The sequence below is a fragment of the Onychostoma macrolepis genome, chromosome 04, assembly GCF_012432095.1.
Source record: "Onychostoma macrolepis isolate SWU-2019 chromosome 04, ASM1243209v1, whole genome shotgun sequence".
Classification (NCBI taxonomy): domain Eukaryota; kingdom Metazoa; phylum Chordata; class Actinopteri; order Cypriniformes; family Cyprinidae; genus Onychostoma; species Onychostoma macrolepis.
In genome coordinates this window covers 5,128,147-5,144,328 of record NC_081158.1, presented here as the reverse complement: position 1 = coordinate 5,144,328, position 16,182 = coordinate 5,128,147, and the positions used below count along the sequence as shown (strand labels likewise).

General features: G+C 44.5%; 2 protein-coding genes across 2 annotated transcripts in view; both read right to left on the bottom strand.

Annotated features, from left to right (window-relative positions):
• Positions 1 to 772: 772 nt before the first annotated feature.
• Positions 773 to 2,737, bottom strand: LOC131538409 (polyglutamylase complex subunit TTLL1-like). The gene is made up of 2 exons (XM_058772281.1): positions 2,151 to 2,737; positions 773 to 2,071 (listed from the first exon to the last, which is right to left on the bottom strand). The coding sequence occupies exons 1-2, from the start codon at positions 2,356 to 2,358 to the stop codon at positions 1,827 to 1,829; spliced, it is 453 nt and encodes a 150-aa protein (XP_058628264.1). The 5' UTR covers positions 2,359 to 2,737; the 3' UTR covers positions 773 to 1,826.
• A 45-nt stretch (positions 2,738 to 2,782) lies between these two features.
• Positions 2,783 to 16,182, bottom strand: part of LOC131538364 (protein NLRC3-like) — a 230,206-nt gene continuing 216,806 nt past the window's right edge. Inside the window, exons 7-8 of the mRNA XM_058772203.1 lie at positions 7,293 to 7,339; positions 2,783 to 3,039 (exon numbers count right to left, since the gene is read on the bottom strand). Coding sequence (XP_058628186.1) covers positions 3,038 to 3,039; positions 7,293 to 7,339 — 49 coding nt within the window. The 3' untranslated portion in view covers positions 2,783 to 3,037. The remainder of the gene's footprint in view (positions 3,040 to 7,292; positions 7,340 to 16,182) is intronic.

Genomic DNA, 16,182 nt, shown 5'->3' with positions numbered 1-16,182 from the left:
CCAAAAGAGAGAAGCACGTACATTATCGTTAATTCAGTGGTAAGAAATGAATAATATTAAAGTCAAATAAATGTTATTCATTTTTAATGTCTGTAAAAATAAAATTCGCATTCTTAAAACCCAATATTTTGTTGAAGTCATTGTTATTTGGTGCTTAAGAAACGTAAGATCTGGGTTATTATATGGTAAATTACATGGTAGTTAAGAAATCTTATATTAACGGATAATTCAATCTCATTCAATGCTCCTTATGATGGTTAAATGTGCTCTGATTATCTTTAAATGATTAAACAATAGTTTGAAACAAGACATATGGTTTGTAGTACTGATTATTGAGGTCCATATCTGTCCGTCTTCCATGCCGCTTATACTCTACTCGGGACGGGAGTGCTAGATGATTACTGACAGCAGTGGTATCGGAGTAAAGAGGTTAGGAGAACGTTCTGGGAACCTTAAGAGAACTTTCTGGGAACTTTCTAGGAACGTAAATAGAACGTTCCCTTTAGGTTAGGGGAACGTTCCGGGAAGCAACCGCAACGTTCCTAGAAGGTTCCCGGAACGTTCCCTGCTGGTAATTTTTGTTTAATTTTATAACCTACAGAGAACGTTCCCGGAACGTTCCTGCAGGTTATTTTTGCGTTAATTTTATAACCTACAGAGAACGTTCCCGAACGTTCCTGCAGGTTATTTTTGCGTTAATTTTATAACCTACAGAGAACGTTCCCGGAACGTTCCTGAGAACGTTCTGGGAACCAAAAACTGTTTGCTGGGTAGTTGTTTCTGCATGTTATTGCGTGAAGAACGCGTCCACAAAAGGAGTTCATTCAGAGCCGCGCAGACGCGTTCATGTGCATTAGGGGCATTTTGTGCAGATAGCCTATAAGTGGTAATATTAACGTTACGTTATATAAATAACGAAGCGTATTCTATGTGAGATAAATGAGTTAAATCCAATTGATTAAAAACCTGCTATCAAATGCTTCATTCTACTGGTCATCTGCAGCGCGCGCAGCTCAAAACAGAAATGCAGAACATTATAACTACGATCATATAGCCTACATAACGTTATGATGACGGCACTATTGTAAAAAAAAATTTGTGAATTCTTAAGGGTTTCGCTGACGTTTAATGTTAACTGTCTTTTAATCAAAACATAAAACATTATTTACCCCGTTTGTATCTGCGAGGCGTCCATTCGTTACACATTTTCCCTGTGTATTTATGACTGTCGAATGTCTGACTTGACTCTTGGTAATGTATTTGCCCCGCCCCCAAATATATGATTCGACTATCAGTCGACTATCGGCATGATTCGAAAATCCTTAGTCGGGGACACCCCTAGTTTTTTCACATGCCATAGCTATGCATGACTACACACTAGACAAATTCAGCCAAGGTGAATACATCTCAATTTTCATTCAAGTAATGAATTAATGCATAAGTTAATGAAACAGTTGGGCTATATTTTATTTACTGACAACAACAGGAAACATGAATAAATGAGTAAAAGAATAAATAAAAGTAACCATGACAATAAATAAATACAAGTCAACAACACATGAAACAAAGCTTGCTTGATAAGCTTGCTGCCAAAACTTCTTTTTTCATAATGAGATCAACAGCGCATCAGACACACATAAACTCTTCAAAGTGTTATCCTCTGTCCCGCTCTGCCACCTCCCACTATCTCTTTAACAGCTGATGATTTTGCTAATTACTTCACAAACAAAACCACTTCCATCAGCAGTCAGTTCTTAGCTCCATACACCCAGGAACTCACAGCAAACACTCACAGCTGACCATCTTCTCTCCTGTTGGTGTAATGATCAGGGGTCCCAATACTTCTGTCCATATAGTGTAGGTTTTATGCACACTAACTCACGCCGTGCTTCTGGATGGCCACGTTGGTGAGACCATTTCTTGATCTGAGAGAGCTTGTTGATGAGGAAGATGCCTTTGCCCTGCGCCTTCCCACACGGCTTCATGATCCACGTGCTGGACAGACTCTTGCGAATCTCCTCCACGAACAGGTTATAGTCGGCCGGCAGCATGAACGTCACCGGCACGAAATCTGTGCCGGAGTCAGAGAGAGTCGGTCACAGCACACTCAGAGCTGATCTCACACAAACAGAAGCAGCGGCGAGCTTTACCCAGGTAGAGGTATTTCCCGTTCTCGTCCTTCTCGGCTAAGGGACTGGCCTCCTTCTCCAGCTCCTTCCTGTAGCGCTTGATGTTCTTGATCATCAGGTCCTTCCTGGTCAGCTCGTAGTGGTTGGGGAAGTGATTGACCATCTGGTCGTCGGACAGACGGTAGCCGGTGTCCACGCTGAACACGGTACGTATGGTCTGGATGCTCATACGACGATAAGTTGGAGACTCCAAACTTGCTATGGTTATTGTTGAGACTGTCCTCTATCTGTGTGCCAAATTTCATAAGCGGTTCTATGGGCTCAAGAACGCAAGAAGAAGAAGAACCTTCAGTGTTTGGCCCCTAAATATTAGCATAAAATCTATAAAAGTATCTCTGTGATACTAAAAGACACTGGTTTGTGTACATTTATTTCATTTTATTTTAGAAAACCAAAGACTATAGAATACCCAAGACATGTCACTCGTATAGTTTTGAATAGGGAAAAATGCAACGCTCAATATGGCCGCTCAATCGCAGGAAGCCCCGTCTGAATGAAAGAGCCAATCACTAATCGGTAAAGTCAGTACGCTTGAGAAACAGTACGCTTGAGAAACAGTACGCTTGAGAAACAGTACGCTTGAGAAACAGTACGCTTGAGAAACAGTACGCTTGAGAAGATCAGACCTGCAGCAGCTGTAATACAGTTATGATAATATCAGTGTTATATCATCACTAGTTTATGTTGATGAACGGATGAAATGAAGTCTTGCCAGTAGAAGTTCCAGTCGTCGCTGTCCGTCACCTGGATCCATCCTCTCTTCTCAAAGTTATTGATCAGCACTGATTTCTCGATGTCCGTCACCCACTTCACCTTCCCAGCCATCACACACACACACACACACACACTCCTGAAACACACACATTCAGCTCCGATCACAGATCAATCAGTGTGTGGTGATCATCTGTGTTTGACTGATTTACACACAGCTCCATGATAATAAACATCTCTGTCAGATTGATGTCCTCTCAATAATGCACGCAGGGTATTATATTTCACACACAAACACTTACTGATATTACTACAGTTTGTTTTCTCGTGTTTTAGCTTCAAACACATGATGATATGAAGATATGTGTGCAGATGATAATTCAGTGATGTGTCTGATACAGATTCATGTGTTTAGAGGAAGATTTCTGTGTCAAAGTGATAAAAACACTGATTCTCAGCGAACACACATTAAACACAGTCACGGCTCGCGTGTGACAGACTATAGCGCAGATAATCATCAAAACACGCCTGTATTATTATATATTATTAATAATAATTATAATAATAATCCTCCTTTAGAGGAGAGCACGTGACCCTCCAGACATTTATCAAACAACACTGATCCATCATTCATATAAGAAATAACACTCTGATGAAGGTATGAGGTGATGATGGGGGTCTTTTACTCCACACTCGACAAAAACACACAAAAAAAGACTAAAGCTAGAGTGATATGTTTATAATAATAATCCTCCTTTAGAGGAGAGCACGTGACCCTCCAGACATTTATCAAACAACACTGATCCATCATTCATATAAGAAATAACACTCTGATGAAGGTATGAGGTGATGATGGGGTCTTTACTCCACACTCGACAAAAACACACAAAAAGACTAAAGCTAGAGTGATATGTTTATAATAATAATCCTCCTTTAGAGGAGAGCACGTGACCCTCCAGACATTTATCAAACAACACTGATCCATCATTCATATAAGAAATAACACTCTGATGAAGGTATGAGGTGATGATGGGGTCTTTACTCCACACTCGACAAAAACACACAAAAAGACTAAAGCTAGAGTGATATGTTTATAATAATAATCCTCCTTTAGAGGAGAGCACGTGACCCTCCAGACATTTATCAAACAACACTGATCCATCATTCATATAAGAAATAACACTCTGATGAAGGTATGAGGTGATGATGGGGTCTTTACTCCACACTCGACAAAAACACACAAAAAGACTAAAGCTAGAGTGATATGTTTATAATAATAATCCTCCTTTAGAGGAGAGCACGTGACCCTCCAGACATTTATCATCAGGTCCTTCCTGGTCAGCTCGTAGTGGTTGGGGAAGTGATTGACCATCTGGTCGCCGGACAGACGGTAGCCGGTGTCCACGCTGAACACGGCACGTATGGTCTGGATGCTCATACGACGATAAGTTGGAGACTCCAAACTTGCTATGGTTATTGTTGAGACTGTCCTCTATCTGTGTGCCAAATTTCATAAGCGGTTCTATGGGCTCAAGAACGCAAGAAGAAGAAGAACCTTCAGTGTTTGGCCCCTAAATATTAGCATAAAATCTATAAAAGTATCTCTGTGATACTAAAAGACACTGGTTTGTGTACATTTATTTCATTTTATTTTAGTAAAACCAAAGACTATAGAATACCCAAGACATTCAAAGGATTCAAGGATTCAAAACGTTTATTGTCATATGCACAGTGAGGAAAAGCAAGTTTCCCTGTACAATGAAATTCTTTCTTTGCAGTCCACACTGAATGCCAAGACAAGTGCAAATTATGTAAAAATAAAAACAGACATACACCTAAATAGAATAAAAATAAATAGAAAAATACACATAAATAAGAAAAGAAAACAGTAGTGCAGTAGTCTGTAACAACTGAGTGCAACTACATAATAACAATAGCAGCTTTAACATTAATAATGTGCAAATCAAGATGAAGATACTTGATATGAAATAGCAGCAGTAACATTAGCAATGTGCAAAATTTTTGCTGTAGCAGTTTAGTCCACATATTCTATGAGATATGTGAGACTAGTCTGTGTTCACTGGCTACCCGTTTAACAGTCTAATGGCTGAGGGAAGAAGGAGTTCCTTAATCTGAAGTCTACATTTCACACTCCTGTACCTCCGTCCTGAGGGTAGGAGTGTGAACAGTCCATGTTGTGGGTGGGTGGGGTCCTTAAGGATGGAGGCAGCTCTCCTGTGAACTCTGCGATGGTAAATGGTCTGCAGGGAGGGCAGTGGAGTCCTGATGATCTTCTCAGCAGTCTTCACCACTCTCTGCAGACGCTATGTCCCTCACTGTAATGCTGCCATACCACACGGTGATGCAGCTGGTCAGAACGCTCTCAACAACACAGCTGTAGAAGTTGCTGAGGATCTTAGGTGACATGCCAAACTTCCTCAGCCTCCTTAGGAAGTACAGCCGCTGTTGTGCTTTCTTAACCAGCTGGGTGGTGTTGAGTGTCCAGGTGAGGTCCTCGCTGATGTGGACCCCCAAGTATTTAAAGCTGCTCACCCTCTCCACTTCAAGATCTCGGATAAACAGTGGCTGGTGAGTTCTCCTCTCCTTCCTCATGTCCACTATCATCTCCTTTGTCTTGTCCGTGTTGAGGGCGAGGTTGTTGTCCTCACACCATGTCATAAGTCTGGCCACCTCCTTCCTGTAGGCTGCTTCATCTCCACCAGTGATCCGTCCTATCACTGCAGTGTCGTCAGCGAACTTCACAATGATGTTGTCCTTGTGGAAGGCGACGCAGTCATGTGTGAATAGTGTGTAGAGGATGGGACTGAGAACACACCCCTGTGGGGTGCCAATGTTTGTTATGATGGTGTCTGAGGTCCTATTTCCAATCCTGACAGACTGCGGTCTACCAGTCAGGAAATCTAGGAGCCAGTCGCAGAGTGTGGGATGTAGTCCAAGTGCAAACAGTTTGTGGGTGAGTTTATGGGGGATGACCATGTTGAAAGCAGAACAGTAGTCAATAAAGAGCATCCTGATGTAAGTGTCTTTATCTTCCAGGTGAGAGAGGGAAATATGGAGAGCAGCAGCAATGGCGTCTGAGGTGGACCTGTTGGTCCGGTATGCATACTGCAGGGGGTCCAAAGTGTCTGGCACGCTGCTCTGAATTTGGGCCAGCACCACTCTCTCAAAACACTTTGCGATGATTGAAGTGAGTGCTACTGGCCTGTAATCATTCAGACAGGTTGGGGGGCTCTTCTTGGGAAGGGGGACGATGGTTGAGGTTTTGAAGCAGGTTGGGACGGTGCTTTGACTGAGGGAGAGGTTAAAGATGCACGTGAGTACGTCGACCAGCTCTGTAGCACAAGCTCTGAGGGCCCGCCCAGGTATGTTGTCTGGCCCTGCTGCCTTACGGGGGTTGATCTTCCTCAGTGCTTTGTGTACCACAGCTGATGAGACGGTAGGAGGGGAGGGGGTTGGGTGGTCTGAGTGTGTGTGTGTGTGTGTGTGTGTGTGTGTGTGTGTGTGTGTGTGTGTGTGTGTGTGTGTGTGTGTGTGTGTGTGTGTGTGTGTGTGTGTGTGTGTGTGTGTGTGTGTGTGTGTGTGTGTGTGTGTGTGTGTGTGTGTGTGTGTGTGTGTGTGTGTGTGTGTGTGTGTGTGTGTGTGTGTGTGTGTGTGTGTGTGTGTGTGTGTGTGTGTGTGTGTGTGTGTGTGTGTGTGTGTGTGTGTGTGTGTGTGTGTGTGTGTGTGTGTGTGTGTGTGTGTGTGTGTGTGTGTGTGTGTGTGTGTGTGTGTGTGTGTGTGTGTGTGTGTGTGTGTGTGTGTGTGTGTGTGTGTGTGTGTGTGTGTGTGTGTGTGTGTGTGTGTGTGTGTGTGTGTGTGTGTGTGTGTGTGTGTGTGTGTGTGTGTGTGTGTGTGTGTGTGTGTGTGTGTGTGTGTGTGTGTGTGTGTGTGTGTGTGTGTGTGTGTGTGTGTGTGTGTGTGTGTGTGTGTGTGTGTGTGTGTGTGTGTGTGTGTGTGTGTGTGTGTGTGTGTGTGTGTGTGTGTGTGTGTGTGTGTGTGTGTGTGTGTGTGTGTGTGTGTGTGTGTGTGTGTGTGTGTGTGTGTGTGTGTGTGTGTGTGTGTGTGTGTGTGTGTGTGTGTGTGTGTGTGTGTGTGTGTGTGTGTGTGTGTGTGTGTGTGTGTGTGTGTGTGTGTGTGTGTGTGTGTGTGTGTGTGTGTGTGTGTGTGTGTGTGTGTGTGTGTGTGTGTGTGTGTGTGTGTGTGTGTGTGTGTGTGTGTGTGTGTGTGTGTGTGTGTGTGTGTGTGTGTGTGTGTGTGTGTGTGTGTGTGTGTGTGTGTGTGTGTGTGTGTGTGTGTGTGTGTGTGTGTGTGTGTGTGTGTGTGTAGACGTACATTTCTTCAGTCCTGCTGTAATCCTGATCTCTCCTCCATGATCCACACTAGAAAACACACACAGAGACACATTCAGTCAGTAAACACACACTGTACAGTCCAATTAATTAAATTATATCTTCAGTTATGATCATTCGTCGCCTTTCCCAAATATAGAGGTAGGCGTTAGAACTATAAAATATTTACAGTGGATTGTTGATTTTGGACTCATTTCAATCTGGAGCATCCACTGCACTTCAATCTGATGAAGTTATGAGTGAAAACGACACATGAATGCTACATATACTTGGCTACATGAGCATCTGTGGGGTTTCATGTGTTATAACTCCATGAGGAATATCTCTAGATCTGAGTGATGCATTATTTGAGCTCTTTTTATGCTGTGTTTTTACTGCTGTGTTTTTCTCTGATCTGAGCATGTTTTATGAAGTTACAAGCAAAAAGGAGACATAAATGCTGTATCCGTGTATTATTTACATCTGGGTCTGTGGGAGCTTCATATACAAAAACTCACTCAAGTTTAGTCAAAGCCCAAAACAATTATACTTGTTGTATTCTACTCCGTGAGGAAATGATTTATGACACATGACTTTCTGAGCTGGGTGGTGTTTTTGACGTATGGTTTGTTCAGACACATGCAGTGTAAAGTTCAGACTCTTTGACTGTGTTGTTCAAGGCAGTAGTTTTGAAAAATATGATTTTTAACACTGTTTGTTTTTTAACCTCAAAATTATGCACAATTTATTTTCACTAAGTAATACAAATATTTGAAAAAAATGATACTATTTTTCAACTAACACAGTATTTAAAGGAGTCAGTGTAAATCTGTCTCTTTCTGTTTATTCGATTATCGATTTATGCAACACTGGTCACGAGATAACACTGAATGCTCTGTTGCTTAAATGAGTTGATTGAGTTGGGTTTTAGCAGTTTTGATCCCCTGAGGGATAAGGACCAGGCTTTGACAGGAAGCCAGTCCAGACAACCAGGCGTCATGTGATGGTCATCGTGTGATGGTCATCGTGTGATGGTCATCGTGTGATGGTCATCGTGTGATGGTCATCGTGTGATGGTCATCGTGTGATGGTCATCGTGTGATGGTCATCGTGTGATGGTCATCGTGTGATGGTCATCGTGTGATGGTCATCGTGTGATGGTCATCGTGTGATGGTCATCGTGTGATGGTCATCGTGTGATGGTCATCGTGTGATGGTCATCGTGTGATGGTCATCGTGTGATGGTCATCGTGTGATGGTCATCGTGTGATGGTCATCGTGTGATGGTCATCGTGTGATGGTCATCGTGTGATGGTCATCGTGTGATGGTCATCGTGTGATGGTCATCGTGTGATGGTCATCGTGTGATGGTCATCGTGTGATGGTCATCGTGTGATAATAGGGACGGCATTTCAGCAGTAAAACTCCACATCTGGCGAGCAGTGCTTATAAACAGTCTGTATATCTCCACACCACGAGTTGTTGATAAACACACACACACACACACACACACACACACACACACACACACACACACACACACACACACACACACACACACACACACACACACACACACACACACACACACACACACACACACACACACACACACACACACACACACACACACACACACACACACACACACACACACACACACACACACACACACACACACACACACACACACACACACACACACACACACACACACACACACACACACACACACACACACACACACACACACACACACACACACACACACACACACACACACACACACACACACACACACACACACACACACACACACACACACACACACACACACACACACACACACACACACACACACACACACACACACACACACACACACACACACACACACACACACACACACACACACACACACACACACACACACACACACACACACACACACACACACACACACACACACACACACACACACACACACACACACACACACACACACACACACACACACACACACACACACACACACACACACACACACACACACACACACACACACACACACACACACACACACACACACACACACACACACACACACACACACACACACACACACACACACACACACACACACACACACACACACACACACACACACACACACACACACACACACACACACACACACACACACACACACACACACACACACACACACACACACACACACACACACACACACACACACACACACACACACACACACACACACACACACACACACACACACACACACACACACACACACACACACACACACACACACACACACACACACACACACACACACACACACACACACACACACACACACACACACACACACACACACACACACACACACACACACACACACACACACACACACACACACACACACACACACACACACACACACACACACACACACACACACACACACACACACACACACACACACACACACACACACACACACACACACACACACACACACACACACACACACACACACACACACACACACACACACACACACACACACACACACACACACACACACACACACACACACACACACACACACACACACACACACACACACACACACACACACACACACACACACACACACACACACACACACACACACACACACACACACACACACACACACACACACACACACACACACACACACACACACACACACACACACACACACACACACACACACACACACACACACACACACACACACACACACACACACACACACACACACACACACACACACACACACACACACACACACACACACACACACACACACACACACACACACACACACACACACACACACACACACACACACACACACACACACACACACACACACACACACACACACACACACACACACACACACACACACACACACACACACACACACACACACACACACACACACACACACACACACACACACACACACACACACACACACACACACACACACACACACACACACACACACACACACACACACACACACACACACACACACACACACACACACACACACACACACACACACACACACACACACACACACACACACACACACACACACACACACACACACACACACACACACACACACACACACACACACACACACACACACACACACACACACACACACACACACACACACACACACACACACACACACACACACACACACACACACACACACACACACACACACACACACACACACACACACACACACACACACACACACACACACACACACACACACACACACACACACACACACACACACACACACACACACACACACACACACACACACACACACACACACACACACACACACACACACACACACACACACACACACACACACACACACACACACACACACACACACACACACACACACACACACACACACACACACACACACACACACACACACACACACACACACACACACACACACACACACACACACACACACACACACACACACACACACACACACACACACACACACACACACACACACACACACACACACACACACACACACACACACACACACACACACACACACACACACACACACACACACACACACACACACACACACACACACACACACACACACACACACACACACACACACACACACACACACACACACACACACACACACACACACACACACACACACACACACACACACACACACACACACACACACACACACACACACACACACACACACACACACACACACACACACACACACACACACACACACACACACACACACACACACACACACACACACACACACACACACACACACACACACACACACACACACACACACACACACACACACACACACACACACACACACACACACACACACACACACACACACACACACACACACACACACACACACACACACACACACACACACACACACACACACACACACACACACACACACACACACACACACACACACACACACACACACACACACACACACACACACACACACACACACACACACACACACACACACACACACACACACACACACACACACACACACACACACACACACACACACACACACACACACACACACACACACACACACACACACACACACACACACACACACACACACACACACACACACACACACACACACACACACACACACACACACACACACACACACACACACACACACACACACACACACACACACACACACACACACACACACACACACACACACACACACACACACACACACACACACACACACACACACACACACACACACACACACACACACACACACACACACACACACACACACACACACACACACACACACACACACACACACACACACACACACACACACACACACACACACACACACACACACACACACACACACACACACACACACACACACACACACACACACACACACACACACACACACACACACACACACACACACACACACACACACACACACACACACACACACACACACACACACACACACACACACACACGTTAATTATTGTGTCTTTAAGTGCTTTTACCTCAAACTCTTTCACATATTCTTCAGTTACTGAAAAACTGATGATTTAATTACATTGACTGATTGTCTCAAAATATATTCTGTAATTTATTTCTGTAATTTTCATTTGTTACATAAAACGCATAAATTTATTAACTTTTAAAAACAAACATTAAATATTAGCTCACATTAGCACAAGTAGATGTGAAGATCATCTAAGAACAACATAAAACCTGTTAAAACATGAGACATGCACTAAAGTAATAACCATCACACATTTAATTTATTTTGACCATTTTTTTGCTCTTATAATTTCATGAAGTTACATATAAATACATAAATATTCATCATGAATTAAAATCTGATCAAGTTTATTTTTCAGTGTGCTTTATTATGTGCACAAAATTTAGAAAAATCTAATTATAAATGATAAAAATTACTTGTTCTTTTCATACACTGAACAAAGTTATAAACGCAACACTTTTGTTTTTGCCCCCATTTTTCATGAGCTGAACTCAAAGATCTAAGACTTTTTCTATGTACACAAAAGGCCTATTTCTCTCAAATATTGTTCACAAATCTGTCTAAATCTGTGTTAGTGAGCGCTTCTCCTTTGCCGAGATACTCCGTCCACCTCACAGGTGTGGCATATCAAGATGCTGATTAGACAGCATGATTATTGCACAGGTGTGCTTTAGGCTGGCCACAATAAAAGGCCACTCTAAAATGTGCAGTTTTACTGTATTGAGGTGATGGTCGTGGATGAATGGCACAACAGTGGGCCTTGGGATCTCGTCACTGTATCTCTGTGCATTCAAAATGCCATCAATAAAATGCACCTGTGTTCGTTGTCCATAACATACGCCTGCCCATACCATAACCCCACCGCCACCATGGGCCACTCGATCCACAATGCTGACATCAGCAAACAGCTCACCCACACGACGCCATACACGCCATGCCATCTGCCCTGTACAGTGAAAACCGATTCATCCGTGAAGAGAACACCTCTCCAAAGTGCCAGATGCCATAGAATGTGAGCATTTGCCCACTCAAGTCGGTTATGACGACGAACTGCAGTCAGGTCGAGACCCCGATGAGGACGACGAGCATGCAGATGAGCTTCCCTGAGACGGTTTCTGACAGTTTGTGCCTTTGGAGACGGCTTATGGTAGAGAAATGAACATTCAATTCACGGGCAACAGCTCTGGTGGACATTCCTGCAGTCAGCATGCCAACTGCACGCTCCCTCAAAACTTGCGACATCTGTGGCATTGTGCAGTGTGATAAAACTGCACATTTTAGAGTGGCCTTTTATTGTGGCCAGCCTAAGGCACACCTATGCAATAATCATGCTGTCTAATCAGCATCTTGATATGCCACACCTGTGAGGTGGATGGATTATCTCGGCAAAGGAGAAGTGCTCACTAACACAGATTTAGACAGATTTGTGAACAATATTTGAGAGAAATAGGCCTTTTGTGTACATAGAAAAAGTCTTAGCTCTTTGAGTTCAGCTCATGAAAAATGGGGGCAAAAACAAAAGTGTTGCATTTATAATTTTGTTCAGTGTAGTAATAATGTGACACTACAGTAAAAACTGATCTGAATCAACACAAACAGGTTGAGAAAAGCACAGAAACACATCGTCAATCATTTATTAACACATTTATTCTGATTCATGTTATTTCATGTTGTTATTTTATGTTATTTCAGAGACAGAAGTTCAGCTGCAGTATTAATGTCATGAAGAGACTCTATAATAACTATAATAAGAATCTCTCGTCAGTCTATTCTGATTCATCAACACAGTTTCACTGATGATCCAGTATTATAAACAGTAAACCCAGGATAGAGCGGCTGAGTGAATGTGGTCTGTTCTGTGTGGATGAGGCTCATTGTGTCAGAGACGCTGAAGAAGGACAGAGTTCCTGCACTGTGATCCACATACACTCCTATTTTCCTGCTGATGGACTTCACAGGGAGATCAATCTCTATCTTATTGTGTCTGAATGAGCATTGGGAGCGAGAGCAGAAAAAACTCCAGGACTGATCATTATTTCCAAACCAACATTTATCACCCTCTCCCTTCCTGCTGATGCTCTTATATGACACTGATATGTCCACACCATATCCACTCCACTCAATCTCCCAGTAACATCGTCCACACACACTCTCTCTACACAACACCTGAGAATAAACATCAAATCTGTCTGGATGATCAGGATATGACTGTTTCTCTCTCACACCTGTCACCTTTCTGTTCTTCTCAGTCAGAATGAGAAAAGTGTTTGCTGTGTTTGGATCCAGTGTGAGAAAACAGACATCTGAACACAAAAACAGAGACATTTATAACATAAAAACAATCTCTACAGCTGTGTGTGTGTGTGTGTGTGTGTGTGTGTGTGTGTGTGTGTGTGTGTGTGTGTGTGTGTGTGTGTGTGTGTGTGTGTGTGTGTGTGTGTGTGTGTGTGTGTGTGTGTGTGTGTGTGTGTGTGTGTGTGTGTGTGTGTGTGTGTGTGTGTGTGTGTGTGTGTGTGTGTGTGTGTGTGTGTGTGTGTGTGTGTGTGTGTGTGTGTGTGTGTGTGTGTGTGTGTGTGTGTGTGTGTGTGTGTGTGTGTGTGTGTGTGTGTGTGTGTGTGTGTGTGTGTGTGTGTGTGTGTGTGTGTGTGTGTGTGTGTGTGTGTGTGTGTGTGTGTGTGTGTGTGTGTGTGTGTGTGTGTGTGTGTGTGTGTGTGTGTGTGTGTGTGTGTGTGTGTGTGTGTGTGTGTGTGTGTGTGTGTGTGTGTGTGTGTGTGTGTGTGTGTGTGTGTGTGTGTGTGTGTGTGTGTGTGTGTGTGTGTGTGTGTGTGTGTGTGTGTGTGTGTGTGTGTGTGTGTGTGTGTGTGTGTGTGTGTGTGTGTGTGTGTGTGTGTGTGTGTGTGTGTGTGTGTGTGTGTGTGTGTGTGTGTGTGTGTGTGTGTGTGTGTGTGTGTGTGTGTGTGTGTGTGTGTGTGTGTGTGTGTGTGTGTGTGTGTGTGTGTGTGTGTGTGTGTGTGTGTGTGTGTGTGTGTGTGTGTGTGTGTGTGTGTGTGTGTGTGTGTGTGTGTGTGTGTGTGTGTGTGTGTGTGTGTGTGTGTGTGTGTGTGTGTGTGTGTGTGTGTGTGTGTGTGTGTGTGTGTGTGTGTGTGTGTGTGTGTGTGTGTGTGTGTGTGTGTGTGTGTGTGTGTGTGTGTGTGTGTGTGTGTGTGTGTGTGTGTGTGTGTGTGTGTGTGTGTGTGTGTGTGTGTGTGTGTGTGTGTGTGTGTGTGTGTGTGTGTGTGTGTGTGTGTGTGTGTGTGTGTGTGTGTGTGTGTGTGTGTGTGTGTGTGTGTGTGTGTGTGTGTGTGTGTGTGTGTGTGTGTGTGTGTGTGTGTGTGTGTGTGTGTGTGTGTGTGTGTGTGTGTGTGTGTGTGTGTGTGTGTGTGTGTGTGTGTGTGTGTGTGTGTGTGTGTGTGTGTGTGTGTGTGTGTGTGTGTGTGTGTGTGTGTGTGTGTGTGTGTGTGTGTGTGTGTGTGTGTGTGTGTGTGTGTGTGTGTGTGTGTGTGTGTGTGTGTGTGTGTGTGTGTGTGTGTGTGTGTGTGTGTGTGTGTGTGTGTGTGTGTGTGTGTGTGTGTGTGTGTGTGTGTGTGTGTGTGTGTGTGTGTGTGTGTGTGTGTGTGTGTGTGTGTGTGTGTGTGTGTGTGTGTGTGTGTGTGTGTGTGTGTGTGTGTGTGTGTGTGTGTGTGTGTGTGTGTGTGTGTGTGTGTGTGTGTGTGTGTGTGTGTGTGTGTGTGTGTGTGTGTGTGTGTGTGTGTGTGTGTGTGTGTGTGTGTGTGTGTGTGTGTGTGTGTGTGTGTGTGTGTGTGTGTGTGTGTGTGTGTGTGTGTGTGTGTGTGTGTGTGTGTGTGTGTGTGTGTGTGTGTGTGTGTGTGTGTGTGTGTGTGTGTGTGTGTGTGTGTGTGTGTGTGTGTGTGTGTGTGTGTGTGTGTGTGTGTGTGTGTGTGTGTGTGTGTGTGTGTGTGTGTGTGTGTGTGTGTGTGTGTGTGTGTGTGTGTGTGTGTGTGTGTGTGTGTGTGTGTGTGTGTGTGTGTGTGTGTGTGTGTGTGTGTGTGTGTGTGTGTGTGTGTGTGTGTGTGTGTGTGTGTGTGTGTGTGTGTGTGTGTGTGTGTGTGTGTGTGTGTGTGTGTGTGTGTGT